The following is a 20,559-nucleotide window of genomic DNA, read 5'->3' as shown; positions in this document are numbered from 1 at the left end:
ACTAGACAATATAACACGCTGGCGGTGAAGGCGTTCATTATTTCCTATGAACCCCGACGGATAGCAGCCGCGAACGTGACAGCTTTTACTGCAAGAGAAGGAAAGGAAAAAAAAAGATCACGTAGGTGATATTAAATCGTGGCCAGCCACTCCTTCGATTGCAAAAGAATTGCATTTACTTGGCTGATGGCAACATATCACAGTTCTTGGTCATGGTTCTCCGCCGGGTTCGACTATGCCACCGGAATAGCATCGGCCCAGTCACCATCTGAACGATGAGCGGAGAGTTTGGTTCGGGGGTCGATGGTTGGCAATGGAATATGCGTGTAACATCTCAAATTGTCTCCACCGATGTAAATTGAGATGGTGGTTGAACTTCCCCTTCTGCTTCAAGTTATGGCTTCGCTTTCCAAACGCACCAGGATCAACCCCCACCCGCAACAGTTTGTGCACCTGCACGGAGTGTCCCGTCCTGCTTCTGAAATCCACTGCTTCCCTCATGAAACTGCATATTGGAAGAATGTCTTGGTGCCTCTCTCCTTTTTTCTTTCCATTGCTGAATCAATATTGTGTACGGTATGGCGGCAAATGTCGATGTGGGGCCGGCAACTCCGGCTGACGGCGATCCATAGGCGGTATAGGGCTTTATTGGAGATTAAAGGTTGCTGGAAGAAAGATTGCCCGTTGTAGTAGCGATACGGCCCGACCTAAAGGAAGAACGGGACTCCCGTCACCTCATAACCTGACCGGGTGGAGTGTAGTGAATCCCAGCGACGCACCGACCGCGGGGTAGAATTCACTACTCTGCTATCTGTACTGTGAAAACATTGCGCATGCTACAGGGCATGGTGGGGCATCTAGTTGCATCACCAGATGTCCTGCGCTCTTACCCATACTTATCTGCGCCGTCAGCACTGCCGCGTCCACTCTCGCAACCGGCATTGCAAAGCAAACAACAGTCTCTACTGTGGGTAGATACAGAAATTTTGTGTGAATCTTGAGCAGCCGATTGTTCCGTCCGCACAGTCAGTTGTGCGACACCGCCTTCGCTGCGACAACCCCCATAACAATGCCCGCGTCAACGGATGTGCCGCCATCTTTGGCGATCCGCATCAGTCCGCTCCCGCCCTTCAAGCCTGATCTCTACGAACGCGCATGGTGCTCGGTGCCGCACCCGACGCTGCCTCTAATTGCGACCGCCCACTCTAAATCGGTCACAATCTACTCGCTATCCTCGCTGTCCTCGCACAGCAGCCTCTCCGGCGGCCACACACGCTCCGTTCGTTCAGTTGCCTGGAAGCCCAATCTCCCACCTCAACAGCTCTGCCTAGTCACCGGCAGCTTCGATTCTACTGCTGGCCTGTGGCGATGGGATGGCGAGCTACCTTTTTCCGGCCACGACACTGCCAGCGATTCCCTCGAGATCGACCTTAATTCGTCGCAGCGAGCCAACAGCAATGGAAACAGCGACGATGATGGGGACAAGGACTGGGAGTTCACCCTGGTGCTGGAAGGTCATGATTCGGAGATCAAGGGGGTCTCATTTGCGCCTTCAGGCGCCTACCTCGCCACGTGTAGCAGAGACCAGACTGTGTGGATATGGGAAGATGTGGGCGCTTCCGAAGGGGATGACGAGTGGGAGACGGTTGCCGTGCTCAACGAACATAACGGAGATATGAAGGGCATCGCATGGTGTCCCGATGTGCCCGGGAGAAACTCGCGTAGAAGGTACAGCGCTGATGTTCTTGCGAGCGCGAGTTACGACAACACGGTCCGGATATGGCGCGAAGATGGCGATGGAGAATGGGTTTGTGTGGCGGTACTGGAGGGCCATGACGGCACCATTTGGGGTGTGCAGTGGGAACAGAAGCCGCGTGCGGACAATGGATTCCCGAGGCTGATGACCTATTCGGCGGACCAGACCATACGGTTATGGAGTCTACAAGAGGAGGACGAGGAGGACGGGGCGAGTGTAGGTTCGGGTTTCCGTCCAGGACTTGGGGGCATTCCCAACACCATGCGAAGGTCGCTTCGCGAGGAGTGGGGTTGCGACGCCATCCTTCCAAAGGCGCATACGAGGGACATCTACTCGGTGACCTGGAGTGCCGATACAGGATTGATGGCCAGCACTGGCAGTGACGGTGTCATTGCCGTGTACCGGGAGTATGATGATACAAGGGTCGGAATGGGAAACGACGACGAAGAAGCACCTGAGAAAGCCAGCGAGCGACCGGGTCAATCAGGGAGGTGGAGGGTGGAAGCGACGGTACCGAACGCTCACGGTCCATACGAGATCAACCATATTACCTGGTGCAAGAGGTACGACGCAGGATCAGAGAGAAAAGGGACGGAGGAGATGCTTGTCACAACTGGTGATGAGGGCATGGTGCGTCCCTGGCAGGTCATTTGCTCGGAAATGAAGTCCATCTGAAAGCCAAACAATATAATGCATAGGGATCAGATCCACAGTCTGAGTCTGAACATGATGACTTACAAGTTGCAGATGATGTTGACACTTGCCAAGCCACAACATGATGCGGCAACAGGGCCCAGGCTGTGGCTAAGCGGAACATCCATTGGCCGAGGTGTTTGAGGCCGCCTCCCGTCCTGTCCCGTCCTGTCCCGTCCTGGTCCTGATCCCCTGTCACTGGACAGAAACACTTGAAACCTCTGGGTCGCGTTGTCGGATAAGGTGCTGAGATGAAGGCCGGGTGGACATAAGGGCGCAAGGCGGCGTGGCAGCGCAAGCGTGCAGTTCAGCAACATGGTCAGCAACTTGGTTGGGGCAGTGCTAAAAGCTGTCGTCACCAGCCCTTCAAATTGGCACACAGACAGTGAAACAGGGTCTTCTTCAGCACGTCTGTTATTCTGACTGCAGTAACTTCAGGCGGCTCTTGTCCAATTCTTCTCCTTCCTACCTACCTACCTAGGCGTGCTAGGTAATATACAGAGCACCTTACCAAGAATCTGGACACTCCCGTCGGCTTCAATTCAAAATCTGGACCTGGGTCCTACCTTGAGGTAAGGTAGGTGAGATACCTACCTACCTACGTTACTTGCTAAGCTCCCGGGGCCATCCAATTGCAGAGCCAATACGTGCAGCCAATATCCATCCATACCTAATTACCTTCCACTTCAACACCGCACGAACAGGTACCTAAAGAACGTACCTGGCTGCAACGCACCGCACAGCACCTCACCCGCGTCCACCCTCCAACCGTCCCCGCCGTCCTTTGCACCCAACACCACTTTCTCTCGACCCTCGACAACCTCAACACTCCATCCTCGCCGCCTCACCGAATACTATCACCCTCCGTCCGCCTACGACCAGACGACGCCGTTTTACTCTCTGATGGCAGGTCCGACCTCGCCGGGCACCGAAGGCCCCACGTTTGCCCCGCCCCATCTCCCTGCTGGCTGGATCGCCCAGTGGGATGGCTCAAGCAAGAAGTATTACTTCGTGCAGCTTTCCACCGGTGTCTCGCAATGGGAGGTTCCGACCGACGCCGCTCCCACAGGCGCAACTCCTGCCCAACCCTCTGATCATCCTTACGGCGTTCCTCAACCCGAACTCATCACCCATCCCGACGGTAGCCAGACCGTGCGACACGCCGATGGCACCCTGGAGCCCGTCAACCCTCCCATGCCACCCGACAATACAAACACGAGAGGTCTTGATGGTCCGACGGGCGACCGTGGCCTAGGTGTACGTCTGCCCGTCGTCCTTATCGTCTTCAAGATCTTATGCTCGCCTCCTTGCGTCTTCTTTGTTGCTATGTTTCTCTGCTCACATCATGCTGACCTGCCGTCTGTCCACAGAGCATGGCTATGAACGCGCTGCTTGGCAAGAACTCCAGCCATAACAACTCATCAGGCTCCCATGGGAATTCTTCAAGTCCTCTCGGTGGGCTTGCAAGTCAGCTAATCAGTGGGATTGGAGGTCATGGAAATAACAACGCCAACACTAGTAGTGGGGGAAAGAGCTCTCTGGGCAAACTCGGAGGTGCACTGGCTTCCAGTTTCCTCAACAAACCGCAACAGCAGCAGCAGCAACAGGGGCAGCAAGGCCATCAGGGACAGCAGCAAAACTACCACGGCAGCCAGTCTACGGGACACCAGCAGCAGCATGGAGGTCTCGCAGGTTCTCTCATGGGCGGTGTCGCCAATATGTTTGGTGGTAATAAGCCAGCTCACGGCGTAGGTTCTAGAGCACGCGCAGACGCCCATGTGACATTACTGATTGTCTTTCTAGAGCAACGATTACGGATACTCCAACAGCGCTTCTGGCGGCGGCGGTTACTCTGGCCAGGCTCCTCCTACCTCTTACCAGCCGTCGGGCTCGACGCATACCCAGCACTCATCCCCACCGGCAGGTGCCTCTTCCTACCACTCGCCCGCTTCCAACCAGGGTCACAACCAACAGTCGTATCCTCCGCCGCCGACTCAAGCCCAGAATCACAACCAGTCATTTCCTCCACCGCCTAACCAGTACTCCACGCCGAACCAGGGCCAGACGCATCACAACACCGCTTATGGGGCGCCGCCTCAGCAATCTCATAACCAGTACCCTCCTCCGCCTTCTGGCGGACCCCCTTCATCATATGGCCAGCAACCCAGTTACGCCGCTCAGTCTAACCAACAACAGCAACAGCAGTACAGCGGATACAACCCGGCAACCTACGGTGGTGGGACCCCCCAAGGCTCCCAGCCCGGTGGCTACCCCAGCCAACCCTCGTATGCTGGCAATTCTTCTCAGCAGGGTGGCTACAACACCCACTACTGAGTGCCATGAGGAATGGACTGTTAAATGACCAGACAGGAGTGTGACATGGCATGGGGCTGCATTTTATGCCTTTCACGTCAAGGAAGGCGCTTCTTGCTATTCGCTCCACTAGTTCGTCAGGCTAGGAGGTTTGTTGGACAAGCCAGAAACAGAAGCCAGCCAGAAATTGTACCGTCTCGCTTCGGGAGGCTAACTATGTCGAGACGAGAGCGAGGAGGAGTCTAGAGGCCGTGACGCAAACTGGTGCGGTCCCGATTTGTAGGCAGTCGATGTTTGTCGTTAGAACTCCCTTCATTTTGAGCAAGACATGAATGCATGGAGAGGGGGATAGATGCGGTAGTTTCGTGCTTAAATATTTTTCTTCCTCTCAGGCTTGCCTTCAGAGGCAAGTACTGGCTGAATCCAAATCAGAATGACCCTAGATAGAAGCCAGGCCATGATGGACACCCCCTTGATGTAGAAGACGGTTGGAAGTAGTGACCTCGGCAAAGCATTCAGTAGAAATGGATCGAGTATGAGGTCGGCGCGAACGTGTTCAACATTGGCCATGAGCGTGGCGTTGTCAGTGTAGTAATCCGCCGCAGCCAAGATCCTGAGGAACAAAAGGGAAGTTTCTTGCTCCATGGGCGTTGAGTACGAGGCCGAAGAGCTATCCGCCTCACGGTTTGCGATGCGAGAGGAGGCATATTTCGCAAGGGAAGAGATGAGCTCGGGGGTGTCCCAAACAACGGGCAGCTCAAACACATCGAGGGTGAAAGCTGTAGGTTGCTACTTGGTCGTCAATGGTGAGATGATGATGAACAGGGTGTGAAGCATCTTACAGTAGCCGCCCAGCACACTCTCAGCTCATACCGCTGGTCTTGTGTGAGGTTCTTGAGTAGCAACCAGGTTGGGCTCCCAAAGGGAGACGCAGGGGCCGGGAAAGAAGCTGGCAGATCAATCCTCTTGGACCAGTGGTCTGGTGTGAGCATGTCTAGGCGGAGGTCGCCGAGGTTGGACGATGTATTCGGAACATTGATAGTCTCTGGCGCTTGGAAAATGACCTTCTCGGTATTCGCACCAGCGAAGTTGGAAAAAATGGCCATGGAAAGGCCATGCTGTAGGGAGAGGCGCATGTGACAAGCGCGGCACAGAGCCCGAGGGGGGTTGTGGTCTGAGGTGAAGCAGATTGCGGTCGGAATATTCCCGTGGTAGAGAAATCAGGGAGAGAGGTGGCATATATCTTGTTCGATGGTAAACAGCAAGTCTGTCCTTCGAACCTACTCGATGTGGTGTTGGAGACAAGGATGCATGGAGGTGACGAAAGATGGATGTTGTCCCCGCCGCCGCGACGGTTCTCGGATGGGTCCGTTTCCACTGTCCGTTCCGTGTGCCGACCGCGGTGCAGACATGTACCTCACACTGATGGATGCGAGATACTTACGTCTATTGCGGCGCCCCGTGATCTACTTCGAGCTGGGAGAGCGCCTGAAATGGCGTCCGGGACAGACTCGTTAGAATGAAATGATGGTATTGCGATCTAAGGCAGCTTTCCTACCAAACGTTGTAAGTAGGCAGGGTGGCAGGCAGGAAAAAGCGCAATTTGGCGATGCTATCGTCCATGTCCGTGCCCCTGCTCTGCCTTTATCTGATATCAGAAGTGAATGCAGCGTGCCTCATCTTGCAAGCCCGAATGGCTGGTCCCTCGGCTCTGGGGATCTTCGACGGGTTTCTCTTTCTCCGTAGGTATGTGCATGCCCTTCGTGTCCTCTCTCTCTCTCTCTCTCGTCCTGCCTGTTACCTTTATGCTTGCACAACTGCTGCTTCTGCTTCTACCTATACAGCGCAGCTCGCTCCTACCTAGACACCTCAGATAGGTACCTACTTACCTAGTTCTCATGTAAACAATCTAGAACGCGTTAAACCACTTGTGCTTTTGTAAAGCACTTCTCCTCAGATGAGGCAGCTGTGCACAGTCAAGCTACCTCAGGCAGCTGAAGGTTGAAAACTATGGAGAGGAATTGTCACCGGCGTTGCCTTTCCCAGCGAAGTGCGGTGTACTGGGCTTCGGCCCAGGGCCCTTGCTCACCTGTCAAACCAATCACTGACTGGCCTGTACCTGCCAGAAGATCTCCACCACGGGGCCAGTGGGCAAGACCCCACGCCCCGGGAGGACCGCGACTCGATGCGGCCATTGGCCAGTCGTCCTTTGGACGGTTGTCTGAGAGAGACGTGGACAGACGCGCTTACCAATTCGGGGAGACTCATATCAACAAAAACTGTAGCACGGCCCCTGTTGCGCACCAAATTTCCCATCCCACCCCACCCCGACTTTGACCACCTGAGGAACCCAGTCGAGGACTCCAGCAGCACCACCAAAAACGAGGAGCACGAGCCCGGCACCTAGCACAACCTATTACTCTTTCCCTTGTACTTGCCAGGCCTAACCTAACCTTTTCAACCTCCTGTCGACATCCTCTCGCGATAGCTGCAAAAACAACTTTTTTTTTTCTGCTTGCTCGACACTCCCGACGCTCCTGATCCTGCTCCCTACCTCTACTCTCAGTCGCTTGTCTCATTTTCCTCTCGTCGCCGCAATCATGCGTGAGGTCATTAGCATCAACGGTAAGTTGCCGCCTGTTTTTTTTTTGTTTTGATCTCCCCTGACCCCACGCGTCGGCTGTCTTCACCGCATTCTCACTTCCGTTTCCTTCGCAAGCTGCCTTTCGGTCGCTGATATCTCCTGTCACGAACATCCTTATTCTGCTACTTGAAAACACACGGTTGCTGACTTGTCTCCCTATAGTCGGTCAGGCTGGTTGCCAGATTGCCAACTCCTGCTGGGAGGTACGTCTGGACTTGTGCTGATTCCGTTCCGCCGTGCCGCCGAGTCAACTCGCGGTACGAAGCTCTGCTGGCCCAATCAGTGGCCATACTTGATGATGACCTGCTTCTTCATGCGTCTGATGGCTGACCTTGATTTCTTCTGCAGCTCTACTGTCTCGAGCACGGTATCCAGGTACGTTGGCAACCCGCCGCTCCTATCCAGTCCACAGAATGCTAACCCGATGCCCTTTCCAGCCCGATGGATACTTGACCGAGGAGCGTAAGCAGGCCGATCCCGACCATGGCTTCAGCACCTTCTTCTCCGAGACTGGTATGCTTCGTCCTGAAGTATTCTCGCCTCCGCTGTGAGTGCTGACCAAATCTTCTAGGCCAGGGAAAGTATGTCCCCCGCGCCATCTACTGCGATCTTGAGCCCAACGTCGTCGACGAGGTCCGCACCGGCCCCTACCGCGGCCTCTTCCACCCCGAGCACATGATCACCGGCAAGGAGGATGCCTCTAACAACTACGCTCGTGGCCATTACACCGTTGGCAAGGAGCTTATCGATCAGGTTCTCGACAAGGTCCGCCGCGTTGCCGACAACTGCGTTGGCCTGCAGGGCTTCCTCGTCTTCCACTCCTTCGGTGGTGGTACTGGCTCTGGTTTCGGCGCTCTCCTGATGGAGCGTCTGTCCGTCGACTACGGCAAGAAGAGCAAGCTCGAGTTCTGTGTCTACCCCGCCCCGCAGACCGCCACCTCTGTCGTCGAGCCTTACAACTCCATCCTCACCACCCACACCACCCTCGAGCATTCCGACTGCTCCTTCATGGTCGACAACGAGGCCATCTACGACATTTGCCGTCGTAACCTGGGTCTTGAGCGCCCCAACTACGAGAACCTCAACCGCTTGATTGCCCAGGGTAAGCCTTCAGATACGATCGTGCAATATGCGAGCTTGCATCTGACTTTTACTTAGTTGTCTCGTCCATTACCGCTTCCCTCCGTTTCGATGGCTCCCTGAACGTCGACTTGAACGAGTTCCAGACCAACCTTGTGCCTTACCCTCGCATCCACTTCCCTTTGGTCGCTTACGCGCCCATGATCTCTGCCGCCAAGGCCGCCCACGAGGCCAACTCTGTCCAGGAGATGACCATGTCTTGCTTCGAGCCCAACAACCAGATGGTCAAGTGCGACCCCCGTCACGGCAAGTACATGGCAACTTGCTTGCTGTACCGTGGAGATGTCGTCCCCAACGATGCCCACGCAGCTGTCGCTACTCTCAAGACCAAGCGTACCATCCAGTTTGTTGATTGGTGCCCCACTGGTTTCAAGCTTGGTATCTGCTACCAGGCTCCTCAGATGGTGCCCAACGGTGACCTCGCCAAGGTCAGCCGCGCTGTGTAAGTCACATCCTCATCCCTCCATGCCTAGCTGTATAACAGTCTACTGACAATGCGAATAGCTGCATGCTCTCCAACACAACTGCGATTGCGGAGGCCTGGTCCGCCCTGTCGACTAAGTTCGATCTCATGTACTCCAAGCGTGCCTTCGTCCACTGGTACGTTGGTGAAGGTATGGAGGAGGGCGAGTTCTCTGAGGCTCGTGAGGATCTTGCTGCCCTCGAGCGTGATTATGAGGAGGTTGCGGCCGACTCTCTTGAAGGCGAGGAGGGCCTTGAGGCAGAGTATTAAGATGTGTATATCGCGGCGTTTGGATGCGGAAGAAGTCGCCCTCCATTCTTCTCAGGGTGCAGGCTCCGTTGCCATGGGTCTTTGCACTTGATGAGTCCGTTGAGCCGGTGGCGTGTTTACTTCAGTTGTTAGAGTGAGAAAAAGAATAGCCAACTTTAATGCTACCGAGGATAAATAAATTGTGCTCCTCAGGCTACGTGACACCTGGTCTCAGTCAGCATCCTTTTCTTTCGCAGATCTGCATTGTGCATGAGTGTGTTGTGCCACTGTGCATATATATTCAAAGATAAAGCTGCACACTGCAAGGTCTGCAGAGTGAGTCTCTTCCAGCCAGATTTAATCATCTTAACTGATGGATGTATTCGAGTTCAATGGAATGAAACTGATAGAGCGGAGCGGGCCTTTCGGATGTTCAAGCAACCTCGGGTGCAGGTACCTCTGTGTACCTTAGGTGCTTCTTTGTCCAGTGTAGGTAACTACCTACCTTACCTACCTTACACTGGACTCAGAGCTGCAACAGGACGTGGAGTGCCCGAGCTTTATTATGGGGCATATGTGTGTGCTCATTACACCTTCACACAGGTGGCTGAATACGCCTGGCCTGGGTACGTACTTGTTTGCGTATCCGTTAGGTAGGTACCTAGGTAAGGCAGGTGGCACGGCCTGCCAGTTCCCAGCCCGACGACCTTTGAACCAAACTAAACCCCCAGCCAGTCCACAGTCCACAGTCCACAGTCCACGAACAGCATCAACACAAGCCACCTCCTCTCCTTCCAAGGCTGATCCTTTGGGACTAAAGGGCTATCCGGGCCATCATCTGTGTACAAGGTATGATCCTGCCGTCCATCCATTTCAATAGCAACACTTTACTTGCCGTGAAATCTAACCTGCAGTTTCCCGATCGTCAGACTCACGCTTCTTTCACCCCAGCCCCCCGGAGGCCGCCGTATTGAACCAACGAACAACTTCCATCACCTCTAGATACACTTGGAAACAGCCCGTCTTGATTGCTAGTACCACCCCGAGGCAGGAGTTCCACGCCGCCATCATGTCTGCTGACGGCGTCGATGCGGGTAAGTGGACTCTTTCGATGGTGACAGCGCGTTGCGCGGCAATGAGTGATAGCTAGATGCTGACGACAATTGTCTAACAGCTGTGCCGAATTTAAATCTCAACGCCGAAGAGAAGCGCCTGTACGGTCAACTCTTTCGCCAGGCTGACTCGGACAGCGTCGGTGTTGTCACCGGAGAGACGGCAGTGAAGTTCTTCGAGAAGACAAGACTCGATTCGAGAATACTGGGAGAGGTGAGGGACGATTGATACTTGCTGCTCGCTACTGCCCGAATCCAGCGCAAGTGGCTAACGACACATACGATAGATATGGCAGATCGCAGACAAGGAAAACCGAGGCTTCCTAACTCCTGCCGGCTTCGGTCTGGTGCTGCGGCTCATTGGTCACGCCCAGGCTGGAAGAGAACCGACGCCAGAGTTGGCCCTACAGCAGGGACCACTACCGCGCTTCGATGGCTTGCCCCCTCCCGCAGGTCCTCTTACATCTACGACTCCTCCCCCTGCCGCTGCTGCTCTTCAGGCGCAAGGCACCGGAGGAGGCCCCATCCGAATCCCCCCTTTGACCCCTGAGAAGGTCAATCAGTATGCCGGCTTGTTCGAGCGTCAGCCGCTTCAAGCTGGCAACCTGCTTCCCGGTGACCAGGCCAAATCTATATTTGAAAAGTCGGGCCTGCCGAACGAGGTTTTGGGTAGAATCTGGCAGTTGGCCGATACCGAGCAGCGCGGGGCCTTGGTTCTGACAGAATTTGTAATTGCTATGCATTTGCTCACGTCTATGAAGACCGGCGCGCTAAGAGGTCTTCCCAATATTCTTCCCGCCGCCCTCTACGAAGCTGCGACCCGTCGTGGACCTGCCGCGCCTCGTCAGTCGCCTACGGGCACCGGACCAATATCTGCAATCCCCCGGCAAATGAGTGGTTCGGCCCAGTTTCGCGCAGGCAGTCCTCTTGGACGCCCACCGATTACTGCCCAGACGACTGGTACTCCGGGAAGCGACTGGCTGATCACTTCGGCTGACAAGGCCCGATTTGACGCACTTTACAATGACCTTGACAAGTCTCAAAAGGGCTTCATCACCGGCGAAGAGGCTGTCCCCTTTCTAAGCCAATCCAATCTCCCAGAGGATGCACTGGCCCAGATCTGGGATCTCTCAGACATCAACTCAGAGGGTCGACTGAACCGGGATACTTTTGCAGTCGCGATGTATCTGATCCGCCAGCAAAGGATCAGACGAGATGGCTCGACTGCTCTGCCAACAGCGCTTCCTGCTAACTTGATTCCTCCCAGCTTCCGAACACAGCCGCGACCTACAACGTCAGGCTCGCCATTTGACGCGCCGCCTCAGGCCCAGCCCCAACCACCAGCCCCAGCGCCGGCGCCGGCGCCGGCCCCGGCTCCTCCGAAATCTGCCCTTGATGACTTGTTTGGCCTAGACACCCCGCCCGCTCCGGCACCCGCTCAAGTCGCCCTTTCAACTGGCGGATCAACAGCTAATGACCCATTTGGGTCTGGTTCGGCAGTTCTGGCCCCATCTTCCCCCATCCGGCCCTCTCCCACTGGCAACCAGTTCAAGCCTTTTGTGCCGTCCTCTTCTTTTGGCCGCGGCCTCACAGCGCAGCCTACAGGAGACTCGAATTCTGGCAAGCCCGCCGCTGTGTCCGCAGCTGAGGATCTTCTCGGCGATGGTGACCCTGAAGTCAGCAAAAAGCTGACGAATGAAACTGCTGAATTGGCGAATCTGTCAAATCAGGTCGGCTCGCTTTCTAAGCAAATGCAGGAGGTTCAGGGCCAGCGTACCTCCACACAGAATGATCTCAACCAAGCCAATTCGCAGAAGAAGAATTTCGAGCAACGGCTGGCTCAACTTCGCACAATGTACGAGAAAGAAGCAAAGGACGTGGAGGCGTTGCAGGTGCAGCTCAACACGTCGAGAAACGAAACAAAGAAGCTCCAAGCCGAGTGTATGACGCTGGACGGGACTTACAGAGACCTGCAGAACCAGCACCAGCAAGTTTTGGCTGGATTCCAGGCTGACCAGCAAGAGAACGCCAATCTCAAGGAGAAGATCCGCGCCATCAACGCTGAGATCGCCCAGCTGAAGCCTCAGATTGAGAAGCTCAAATCTGAAGCTCGACAGCAGAAAGGACTCGTCGCTATAAACAAGAAACAACTGATTACGAACGAGGGTGAGCGCGACAAGCTTCAGTCAGAAGTCGCTGATCTTTCCAGGAGCAACGAGGACTTGTCTCGACAAATCAACACCAGCTCCCCAGTGGCAACGTCTGCTCAAGTCGCAAGCCCTGCGCCCTCAACCGCGAGCGGAAACAATCCCTTTTTCCGTAGAACAGGAAGTACTGACATTATGGGTATCTTCACCTCGCCGCCGCCAGCCAAGCCATTCAGCGGCGATAAGTCTTTTGACGATGTCTTTGGCCCGGCGTTCCCTCCTCCCACATCGACAAGCACACCACCACCTGCGCCATCATTCAAGCCCCAGCACACGGGGGCGTCGACTGCTAGCTTGGGCTCGTACTCAAATCCCCCTATCCCCACATCACCCATTGCCAGCCGCCAGGCTACTCTCACAAGTGAACCTCCCGCCCCGCCTGAATCACGACAGATTAGCTCGAGCTTCCTTCCGTTCCCGGAGGCCTCCGAATCCCTTACGTCTTCTCGGGCCGTGTCACCCCCTGCCTCTCGTGCCGATGGGTCTGGAGACACCCCCCCTGCGGCCTCATTGCCCGGAGCATTCCCCGTCGAGCCTACAACAACGGGACAGAGCACCGCCTCGACTTCTACCGCAAGCAACGCTGAGCCACAGGAGCCTGCGGCTCAAAGTGGTGCGCAGCCGTCAGGCGAGGGCGCGACAGCTGGAACTGAAGTCGGTGCAGTCGACGCATCGAACCCAGACCCATTCGCCGCAATGGATCAGGACAAGGCGAAGGCTGACTTTGACAATGCTTTTGCAAGCTTCACAAACGCGCATAAGAGCTCAGACAAGCCTGGTGCTGACGGCGCCAAATCATTTTCGGCATTCGATTCTGAATTCCCTCCAATTTCTGAGCTTGACCGCGACGATGACGAATCTGATAGTGCAAGCGAGCGTGGCGGTTTCGACGACGACTTCGCACCAGCGTCTCCTCAAGCCAAAAAGGTCGATGATCCTAAGGGTGCCACGTCCCCTCCACCGACGGCTACTGCTGTTGCTCCTGCTCCCACGGGTGAAAGCTCCGCGCCCACTGCATCGTCTGCCGAGCCCCAAGCCGCCCCCGTTGATACGTCTACACTCCCGGAGGCCCCGGTGACATCGGAAGCGGAAGCTGTTGAGACGACTGCTCCTGCCGCCTCCGCTGCACAACCATCCGCCGCACCCAAGCCGCAGTCCTCCTTTGATGACCTCGATGATGATTTCGAGGGTCTCGAGGATGCCAAGGAAGGCTCTGCCGATGATGACTTCCAGACAATCTCCAGATCTGGTCTCGATGACTTCAACCCTGTCTTCGACAGCAGCCCCCCTCCAAGCCAGGTCAAGACAGAATCCACTGCTTTTGGGCACGAAAGTAGTTACGACTTTGGCGCTGTGTCCCCTAATGCTGCCACTGGCAGCACTAACGGTGCGGGCACGAAGAGTGCGACGGTGCCGGATGCGCAGGACTGGGATGCCATTTTTGCTAGCCTGGACTCTCCCAGTGCCGCCAACGCAGACAAGGGTGCAGAAGTCCCTCCTGCGACTTCAGACTCCCGACCTACACCTGGCCGTGCTTTGACCAGAGATGGGGAGCATGACGACCCCATCTTGAAGAACCTCACGAGCATGGGCTACTCAAGAGAAGATTCCCTTCTCGCACTCGAGAAGTATGATTACAACCTGGAGAGGGTATGTCATAGTCACAGAAACTCGTTTGAAACTTTCGGCTGCTAATTCTCTAACAGGCCGCCAACTTCCTTGCCAGCCAATCATAAACCTGATCTAGAAGTGTTGAGGGCACAAAAGCGCAACTGGATTTCCTCATGGGAGGCAAAGTGGCATTAAATCGACAACAGCAGGCATTATATTTCTCCCCCCTTTCACTTGGTCTACAAGAGATACCTTCGTGTTCGGCAGTTCTTAACCTTCCATTCCCGCCATGTCCCTCGCGTCTCACGATCGGAGCACGTCGGACCTCGGCACCTAATATATATGTATGTATGTAGGATATGCATGGTTGACTCAAAGCTCACAATGCTCGGCCCTCTTGATTTTTTACTAAGCTTGCGTGTTGTCATCATGAGTCTGGACTCAAAACAAATAATATTGAAGACTGGTAGGTTCCACGTGTGAACTGCTCGTAGCTCGAGCATTCATGTGTCTAGGTATGGCGGGCCAAATTACATGTGAGATCAGAGAGTCTCCCCAGTCTACTGAGCCCAACAGCTTTGGGTCAGTGCTGAGTTACTACTCAGAGAAACCCAGCTTCGCTACAATCACTTATGGTCCTGTGAAGGCCGTATTCTTCGTCCCATGTTCGCCTTTGTAAAGGGGACCGTGTGCAGCATTTCGAAGTGTCCATACATTAGCAAGCAAAGGCATCTTATCTTCTAACCACCTCATATTTTCCCATCCAATACCTCCAGCAGCCGTACTCTGGATCGTCGTCTTCGCCGAGTGCAGCAGTTGTCTTGATTTTCATTATCGTCTAACCCAACCCTCGTTGAGCAGCTCCATCGTCATCTCTCGAGGATCCGGATCCCCAGTATCAATCTCTTTTCGCTCTTTTCATCAGCCTGCTCGGCCGCCTCAGCGCAGCTCTGCCTGCCTGACAATGATACTACGTGCAGCCGGCATGGCTTGATCACTTGACCTTGCTCATGATTGTCTCTGGACCCCTGACCACATCAATCTGCGCCGCTCGTGCCTTGACGGCGTTGAGCATGCTCCTTTCAAAGTCATCGCGCGACCGCAGCGCTGCCTCCACCCACGTCATCTGCAAATCCCAGTAAGCCATCTTGAAGCCCTCAAAGGTGTCTGGGAGCGCGTCCTTCTCGACGGTAAGCAGTTGCAGAAAGTACTCGGTAACACGCCACGTCTGCTTGACGGAGTTGCCGACGTCCGGATTAGGAAGGGCACCAAAGTACTCGAATGCCGTCGAAATGTCGTTGAACAGCTTGTCCTGGAAGGGATCGGTGCGGCGAAACTTGGCTCCTTTGTTGCGAACTGATGTAAGGTAGCGGACGAGCAACTCGTCGGCGAAGATTTCTGTGAAGATGTCGACAAGAGAGTGGTGCAGAACTTGGCTATAGTCGTTGACGTATTCCTCAAACGTTACCACCATCTGTTTCATGGCTGTGCTTGTGTACCACTTGGGCGTGAAGAAGTCGGGCATGACCAACTTGAAGTCGACGGAGAAAATCAGCTGAACAAACTTGGTGATGCACCACGTGCTGAAATCCACATAGCCATCCCGTAGCAGCTCAACTTCGCCCTCGGCGCGCTCCATGTACGCCGGCGATACGAGGGGCTCAAACTTTTGCTTGAAATTGGACAGGTACGCTAGCCTGCCTTCTTCCTCATTGTCGTCAACGCAGGCAATCTGGTCGTTTGCCGTGGCCACAAGCCAATCTTGAAGTGGCTGGAATCCTTCGAGCTCAGGCATCTTCCCAGTCTCGTACCTGATGGCCTCTTCGTCGAGCATCTTCTGCCACGACTGCTGCCTGCCACGTAATCGCAGAAACATGGCGTCGATGACTCCCTCAATAACATCCATACGCTTTGAGTTGGCAGCAGCATCAATCTGCTCACGCAGCATACGCCACATGTCGACGAGGTTCTTGGTTCGGAAGTAGCCATACTCATCCTGATCCAGGTTAGAACCTTCAACATTGCGCTCGGCGAAGTCCTTAAGCTCTGCATTGAATATTCGCTCGATCCATTCATCCAGGAACTTGATGATGAGCTGGCGGAAGTCGCGCACCAGTTCCGTTTCTCTTGAGTCGATGACATGAGGCGCTAGGTCCTCCTGCTTGAATCCCAGCTTCTTCATCTTTTTATAGTACTTTTCGGGCCAGTTGATGATCTCCAAGGTATTGGCAGAACTAGAGTCCTGGTCATCGATCATTCCCACCAAGAAGTCGTGCATTGTTTGGTGGTAAATGTCCCCATAGGTCTTGAGAATCTTCCATTTCTTAGGCATCAAGGGGGCCATGCCCATTTTAACGGCGTTGAGGTCGTTGAAGTACCATTTGAGAATCTTATCAAGTGCCGAAGGGTCGTCCAAGAATTCGCCTCTTGCCTCCGCGAACTGTCCTTCGACACTGATCTTGATGGCTTGTGTGAATTTGTCCTTGTAACCTCGGACCTTTTTTGCACCGTCGGTTATACTCTGGAACCTTGTCGCCATCTCCTTGTGGTCTCTCAACGCTTCTTGCAGTGCCAGCACTCGTTGATCGCTCTTCTCTTCCGCCTCAATCACGACAGCAAAACGTACCACCAGGCCATTATTGTCATTAACGACCAAATTAATAAGGTTCAGAGCTAGAATACCGATATGCTCGTCAAACCAGTCGATCATGGTATCCAGTCTCTGAAAGTAGTCCTCGAGTGTTGACTCCAGACTTGGGTCCTCCGCTCTTTGAATTTGCTCCATGGCATCATCTCGGATATTCCTCAGTTGTGTCAGCTCGTAGTGTATCGGCAAGAGGTTCGGCATGTTCTCCTTGTCGCTCTCATCCTCGCTCAACATTCGCTCGACGATCTCTAGACGCTCGTTGAAAGTCTCCAGGTTCTTGCGCATCGCCTCGACAGCGCCGAAATTGCGATGTGCCTGAGACACCAAGTTGATGCTGGCGAAATCCTTGATCATGTTCTGCGACTCTGAACACAGGCGGTCGATCTTGATCATCTCCTCCTTGATCTGCTGCACCGTCTTCTGCCCGTCCGTGAGGCCAGTCATGCCTGACTGTGTCGTCTCCAGCTGCTCGCGAAGGCCGCCACGGAGTTGTGAGTCGACAGCAGCCTTCTTTCGGGAAAATTCCTGCTTCAGGCCGGCGATCTTGTCGAGGTCATCGGGATGACGGAGGAGCTCGGTGAGCTTTGGCACGGGCGCATCCATAGTGAATGAACTATGTCGGTAGTTGACTGAGGTTGGCAGGTCAATAGGGGCTCTTGATAGTCGTCAATCGATCGGTCAGATAGTCAATCGTTCGTGCAGTCGGATGAAAGAGGCTCGGGTGTTTATGCTGCTCCCATAATCGTTTCGTGGTGACGGTAGGGTACGAGAATCATGGCATTGCGCGCGGCAGCTTGGGTTTCGTGTACATACATGGATGCCACCTAAGGTAGGAAGGGGGGAAGAGAGCGAGAGCTACCTTACCTTGTACCTAGGTAGAGCACGTAGCTGCGCAGCGGAAGTGGGCCGGGTCAGTACGCTCCAGGTACTCCGCTCCCTACTATGCAGTACATAAGTGTTCGTAGGGGCTTGGGCCTACGTAAGGTAGGTAAGGTGTACAGAGTACCGACTGACTGGAGGGAATAAGCATCAGGGTCCGTGCACATGAAGCTGGACTCTCGTCGTCGTCGACCTCAATCAACTAATCATGCAACTAAGAATTGCTGATTGTTCGTCTTGCATCTATCTTGCGATCTGCCAGATCATCATTTTACATTGTCTAGAAACCAATTGACCATGATTAGACGGAGAAACATCCGACTATACGCTGCATTGCGTGACTGCATAACACGAGTGCCAAATCTGGAAACGGACCCGAAAGATTAGTTACTGTATCATTGACTTCCCAATCTCACTCTGCCAGCCCTCGGCTCGCTCGAAACCATTGGAATGAGTCTGATAGTCCATCAAGGCCTGGTAAACCTCGGCCTTAGAGCTGAGGACAAATGGTCCGTACTGAACAACCTCCTGATCAAGGGGTGTTCCAGCGATGAGCACAAGGCGAGCGTTCTTCTCTGCGCTCGCATCAACCTCAACATTGATCACTTCCCCGTCTAGCTCAAACACGACATTGTGGAACTGGTCGACCACACGCTTCTGAGCTCCTGTTCCGAAAATGCTCTGTCCGTCGAGCGTGTACGCGAAGGCATTCCAACCCTTGGGCAGAGGCTGTGCGACTTTGCCACCAGGCTTGATGTTGATGTCCAGAATCCAGACCGGCGTGTAGGCGAGATCGCGCACCGAGTCGACGCCGTGACTCTGGCCGGAGATGATCTTGATGTGGACCTTACCATCATCGACGTCGACGGAGGGAATTTCTTTGGCGCGCAGGTCGCGGTAGCGCGGCTCGCAGGACTTCAGATGCTTGGGCAGGTCAACCCAAAGCTGGAGGCCAACATTGGCGCTGCCATCCGGGTTCTGTTTGGGCATCTCGGCATGCATTATGCCTCGACCCGCTGTCATGAATTGCAGGTCGCCCGTCTCAATGGTGCCCTTGTTGCCGGCAAAATCCTCGTGGTCGACTCCGCCATGGAGCAGGTAGGTGATGGTTTCCTGGCCTCTGTGAGGGTGGTCGGGGAAGCCCGCCCCCGGGGAGATACGGAAATGGTCTTTCAATAAGCAATGTGTTTTTTTCTCCTTGTTTTTTATGTTGCGGAAACCTTACTCACCAAGCATCAAAAATGGAGAGAAATTTCGTAGCTGGGGAGTCCCGATAGAGCGGCGGACACGAGCCCCGGCACCTTCTGCTTGTTCAACGGCCAGGAAGACCTTGCGAATTGCACGAGGAATGGACATATCGCTCGCGTACAGGTGATGGTCTATATGTGGCTTTGGGGTCTGGTTTCCTCTTCTGAATGCGGAAGACGTCAGATTGAAGAAAGTCTCGGTGGTAACGAGTGCAATGTTGCGTAAGCCTTGTCTGAAGAGAACAATCGATGCGATTCCCACGATGATGGACAAGAAAATCGAGAAGGGCTTCATTGACGAGAAGCACGCGCGGTATTTACGCAGAAAATTGGAATGGTTCTCGTTGGGCAACCGGAGGACAGATGAACAAGACTCCTATATTCTAGAAGCGCGATTGGCAAATGGCATACACATGCACCTTTTTGTTTCCTGGTCTATTTCTTCGCCCTTTTCGCTTTCTCTCCACCTGAGGCAGGTTACCTAGCATCGTGAGGGTGTCTCTGCCACATTCTGGCCAGCGACTAGGCTTAGTCAAATTTACATCAGCAATTATCAGTATGGGACTTGCTGACACAGTCAGTCGTGGCCGGGCGCTATGACGTTGATGGCCGGAGGCACCGAGCTGGGTGCCTGAGGTCACAGATTGCTTTGGAGAAACCCACCCTAGCCCAATCAGCAGGCGGCAATTCTCCCCAGTTTCCCTCTCTCGTCCAGGTCGTCCTCCAGCTGCTTGCTGCTCGTAATTGATCCGATCTCACGTCAAAATTGAGTTGCTAAAAGCAAGCTATAATACCTACCTACCTTACCACAGGGTACACTCATGCCTGGACGTGGACGTAAGACAACAGAACAGGGAGCTTAAGCAGCACTGTCAAATTATTGCATCGCGCTCGTGCTTGTCAGTTGTCTTAGTGCACGTCCGTGACTGACTAAGGCGTCGTTTCTCCTGTCTTACCCCTTCCTATGCATCTCTACCTGTTATCCTTATATCAGTGTCAAAATCCTCTGTAACCGGCGTGACGGCGACTCAGGTATCACCCGGCTCGTGCCTGGACACGCGGCATGAACCGCAGCACGTGCGGTCATGCCAACAGAGATTTGATGGTTAAATCTTTAGAGCTCCTGAGAGCAGGGGTCAAGAGAAACGCGCACATCTATTAATTTTGGGTCTCATCTCGTTCCATGACCAACACCAGCACTGGCAAAGCCTCGCTCCCCCGTCGCACATCTGCAACCAATTACGGATCCATTCAAACTCCGTAGTGAGGGAAGCGCCCTATTTTCTACGGAACCCAGCAACGTTGAGAGGGGTTCCGCAATCAGTTGGTCCCAAAACTCAGGACTGGGGTGACGGGCGGCAAGCCTTCCATCTCGTACACCAACATGGGAAACAGACATAAGAGAGCAGAGCATGACAAGTACAAACAAAAGCTCTTTATCCGAGGTATAAATTCCGTTCCTTGCTGTATGTCGTTGGGGCGTCCGCCATCATGACTGCGATACAAGAATCAAGGATAGTTCGAGTCGCATGAGAAGGGTATATGAAGTGGAGGGAAGGGAACTAGCCGGCGGTACGAATGCCAGTACAGGTACAGAC

General features: G+C 54.3%; 6 protein-coding genes across 6 annotated transcripts; 4 read left to right on the top strand and 2 right to left on the bottom strand.

Annotated features, from left to right (window-relative positions):
• Nucleotides 1–1,069: 1,069 nt before the first annotated feature.
• On the top strand, nucleotides 1,070–2,431 carry CIA1 (Cytosolic iron-sulfur protein assembly protein; the record flags this gene model as incomplete). The annotated part of the gene is made up of 1 exon (XM_053184020.1): nucleotides 1,070–2,431. One exon carries the CDS (start codon nucleotides 1,070–1,072, stop codon nucleotides 2,429–2,431), a length of 1,362 nt encoding a protein of 453 aa, XP_053032048.1.
• Nucleotides 2,432–3,352: 921 nt separating this feature from the next.
• Nucleotides 3,353–4,783, top strand: COL26b_011348 (uncharacterized protein; the record flags this gene model as incomplete). Its single annotated transcript, XM_053184019.1, has 2 exons — nucleotides 3,353–3,706; nucleotides 4,253–4,783. 2 exons carry the CDS (start codon nucleotides 3,353–3,355, stop codon nucleotides 4,781–4,783), a joined length of 885 nt encoding a protein of 294 aa, XP_053032047.1.
• A 2,579-nt stretch (nucleotides 4,784–7,362) lies between these two features.
• Nucleotides 7,363–9,279, top strand: COL26b_011347 (uncharacterized protein; the record flags this gene model as incomplete). Its single annotated transcript, XM_053184018.1, has 7 exons — nucleotides 7,363–7,387; nucleotides 7,569–7,609; nucleotides 7,755–7,781; nucleotides 7,844–7,919; nucleotides 7,978–8,508; nucleotides 8,565–8,988; nucleotides 9,051–9,279. 7 exons carry the CDS (start codon nucleotides 7,363–7,365, stop codon nucleotides 9,277–9,279), a joined length of 1,353 nt encoding a protein of 450 aa, XP_053032046.1.
• Nucleotides 9,280–10,327: 1,048 nt separating this feature from the next.
• COL26b_011346 (uncharacterized protein) lies at nucleotides 10,328–14,313 on the top strand (the record flags this gene model as incomplete). The annotated part of the gene is made up of 4 exons (XM_053184017.1): nucleotides 10,328–10,352; nucleotides 10,433–10,584; nucleotides 10,658–14,227; nucleotides 14,284–14,313. The coding sequence occupies 4 exons, from the start codon at nucleotides 10,328–10,330 to the stop codon at nucleotides 14,311–14,313; spliced, it is 3,777 nt and encodes a 1,258-aa protein (XP_053032045.1).
• An 869-nt stretch (nucleotides 14,314–15,182) lies between these two features.
• On the bottom strand, nucleotides 15,183–17,438 carry COL26b_011345 (uncharacterized protein; the record flags this gene model as incomplete). The annotated part of the gene is made up of 1 exon (XM_053184016.1): nucleotides 15,183–17,438. The coding sequence occupies one exon, from the start codon at nucleotides 17,436–17,438 to the stop codon at nucleotides 15,183–15,185; it is 2,256 nt and encodes a 751-aa protein (XP_053032044.1).
• A 663-nt stretch (nucleotides 17,439–18,101) lies between these two features.
• Nucleotides 18,102–19,070, bottom strand: COL26b_011344 (uncharacterized protein; the record flags this gene model as incomplete). The annotated part of the gene is made up of 2 exons (XM_053184015.1): nucleotides 18,102–18,883; nucleotides 18,944–19,070. 2 exons carry the CDS (start codon nucleotides 19,068–19,070, stop codon nucleotides 18,102–18,104), a joined length of 909 nt encoding a protein of 302 aa, XP_053032043.1.
• Nucleotides 19,071–20,559: the final 1,489 nt, after the last annotated feature.

Source organism: Colletotrichum chrysophilum (assembly GCF_026319265.1).
Source record: "Colletotrichum chrysophilum strain AFK26 chromosome Unknown scaffold_137, whole genome shotgun sequence".
Classification (NCBI taxonomy): Eukaryota; Fungi; Ascomycota; class Sordariomycetes; order Glomerellales; family Glomerellaceae; genus Colletotrichum; species Colletotrichum chrysophilum.
This window is presented reverse-complemented; position numbering and strand designations above follow the sequence as displayed.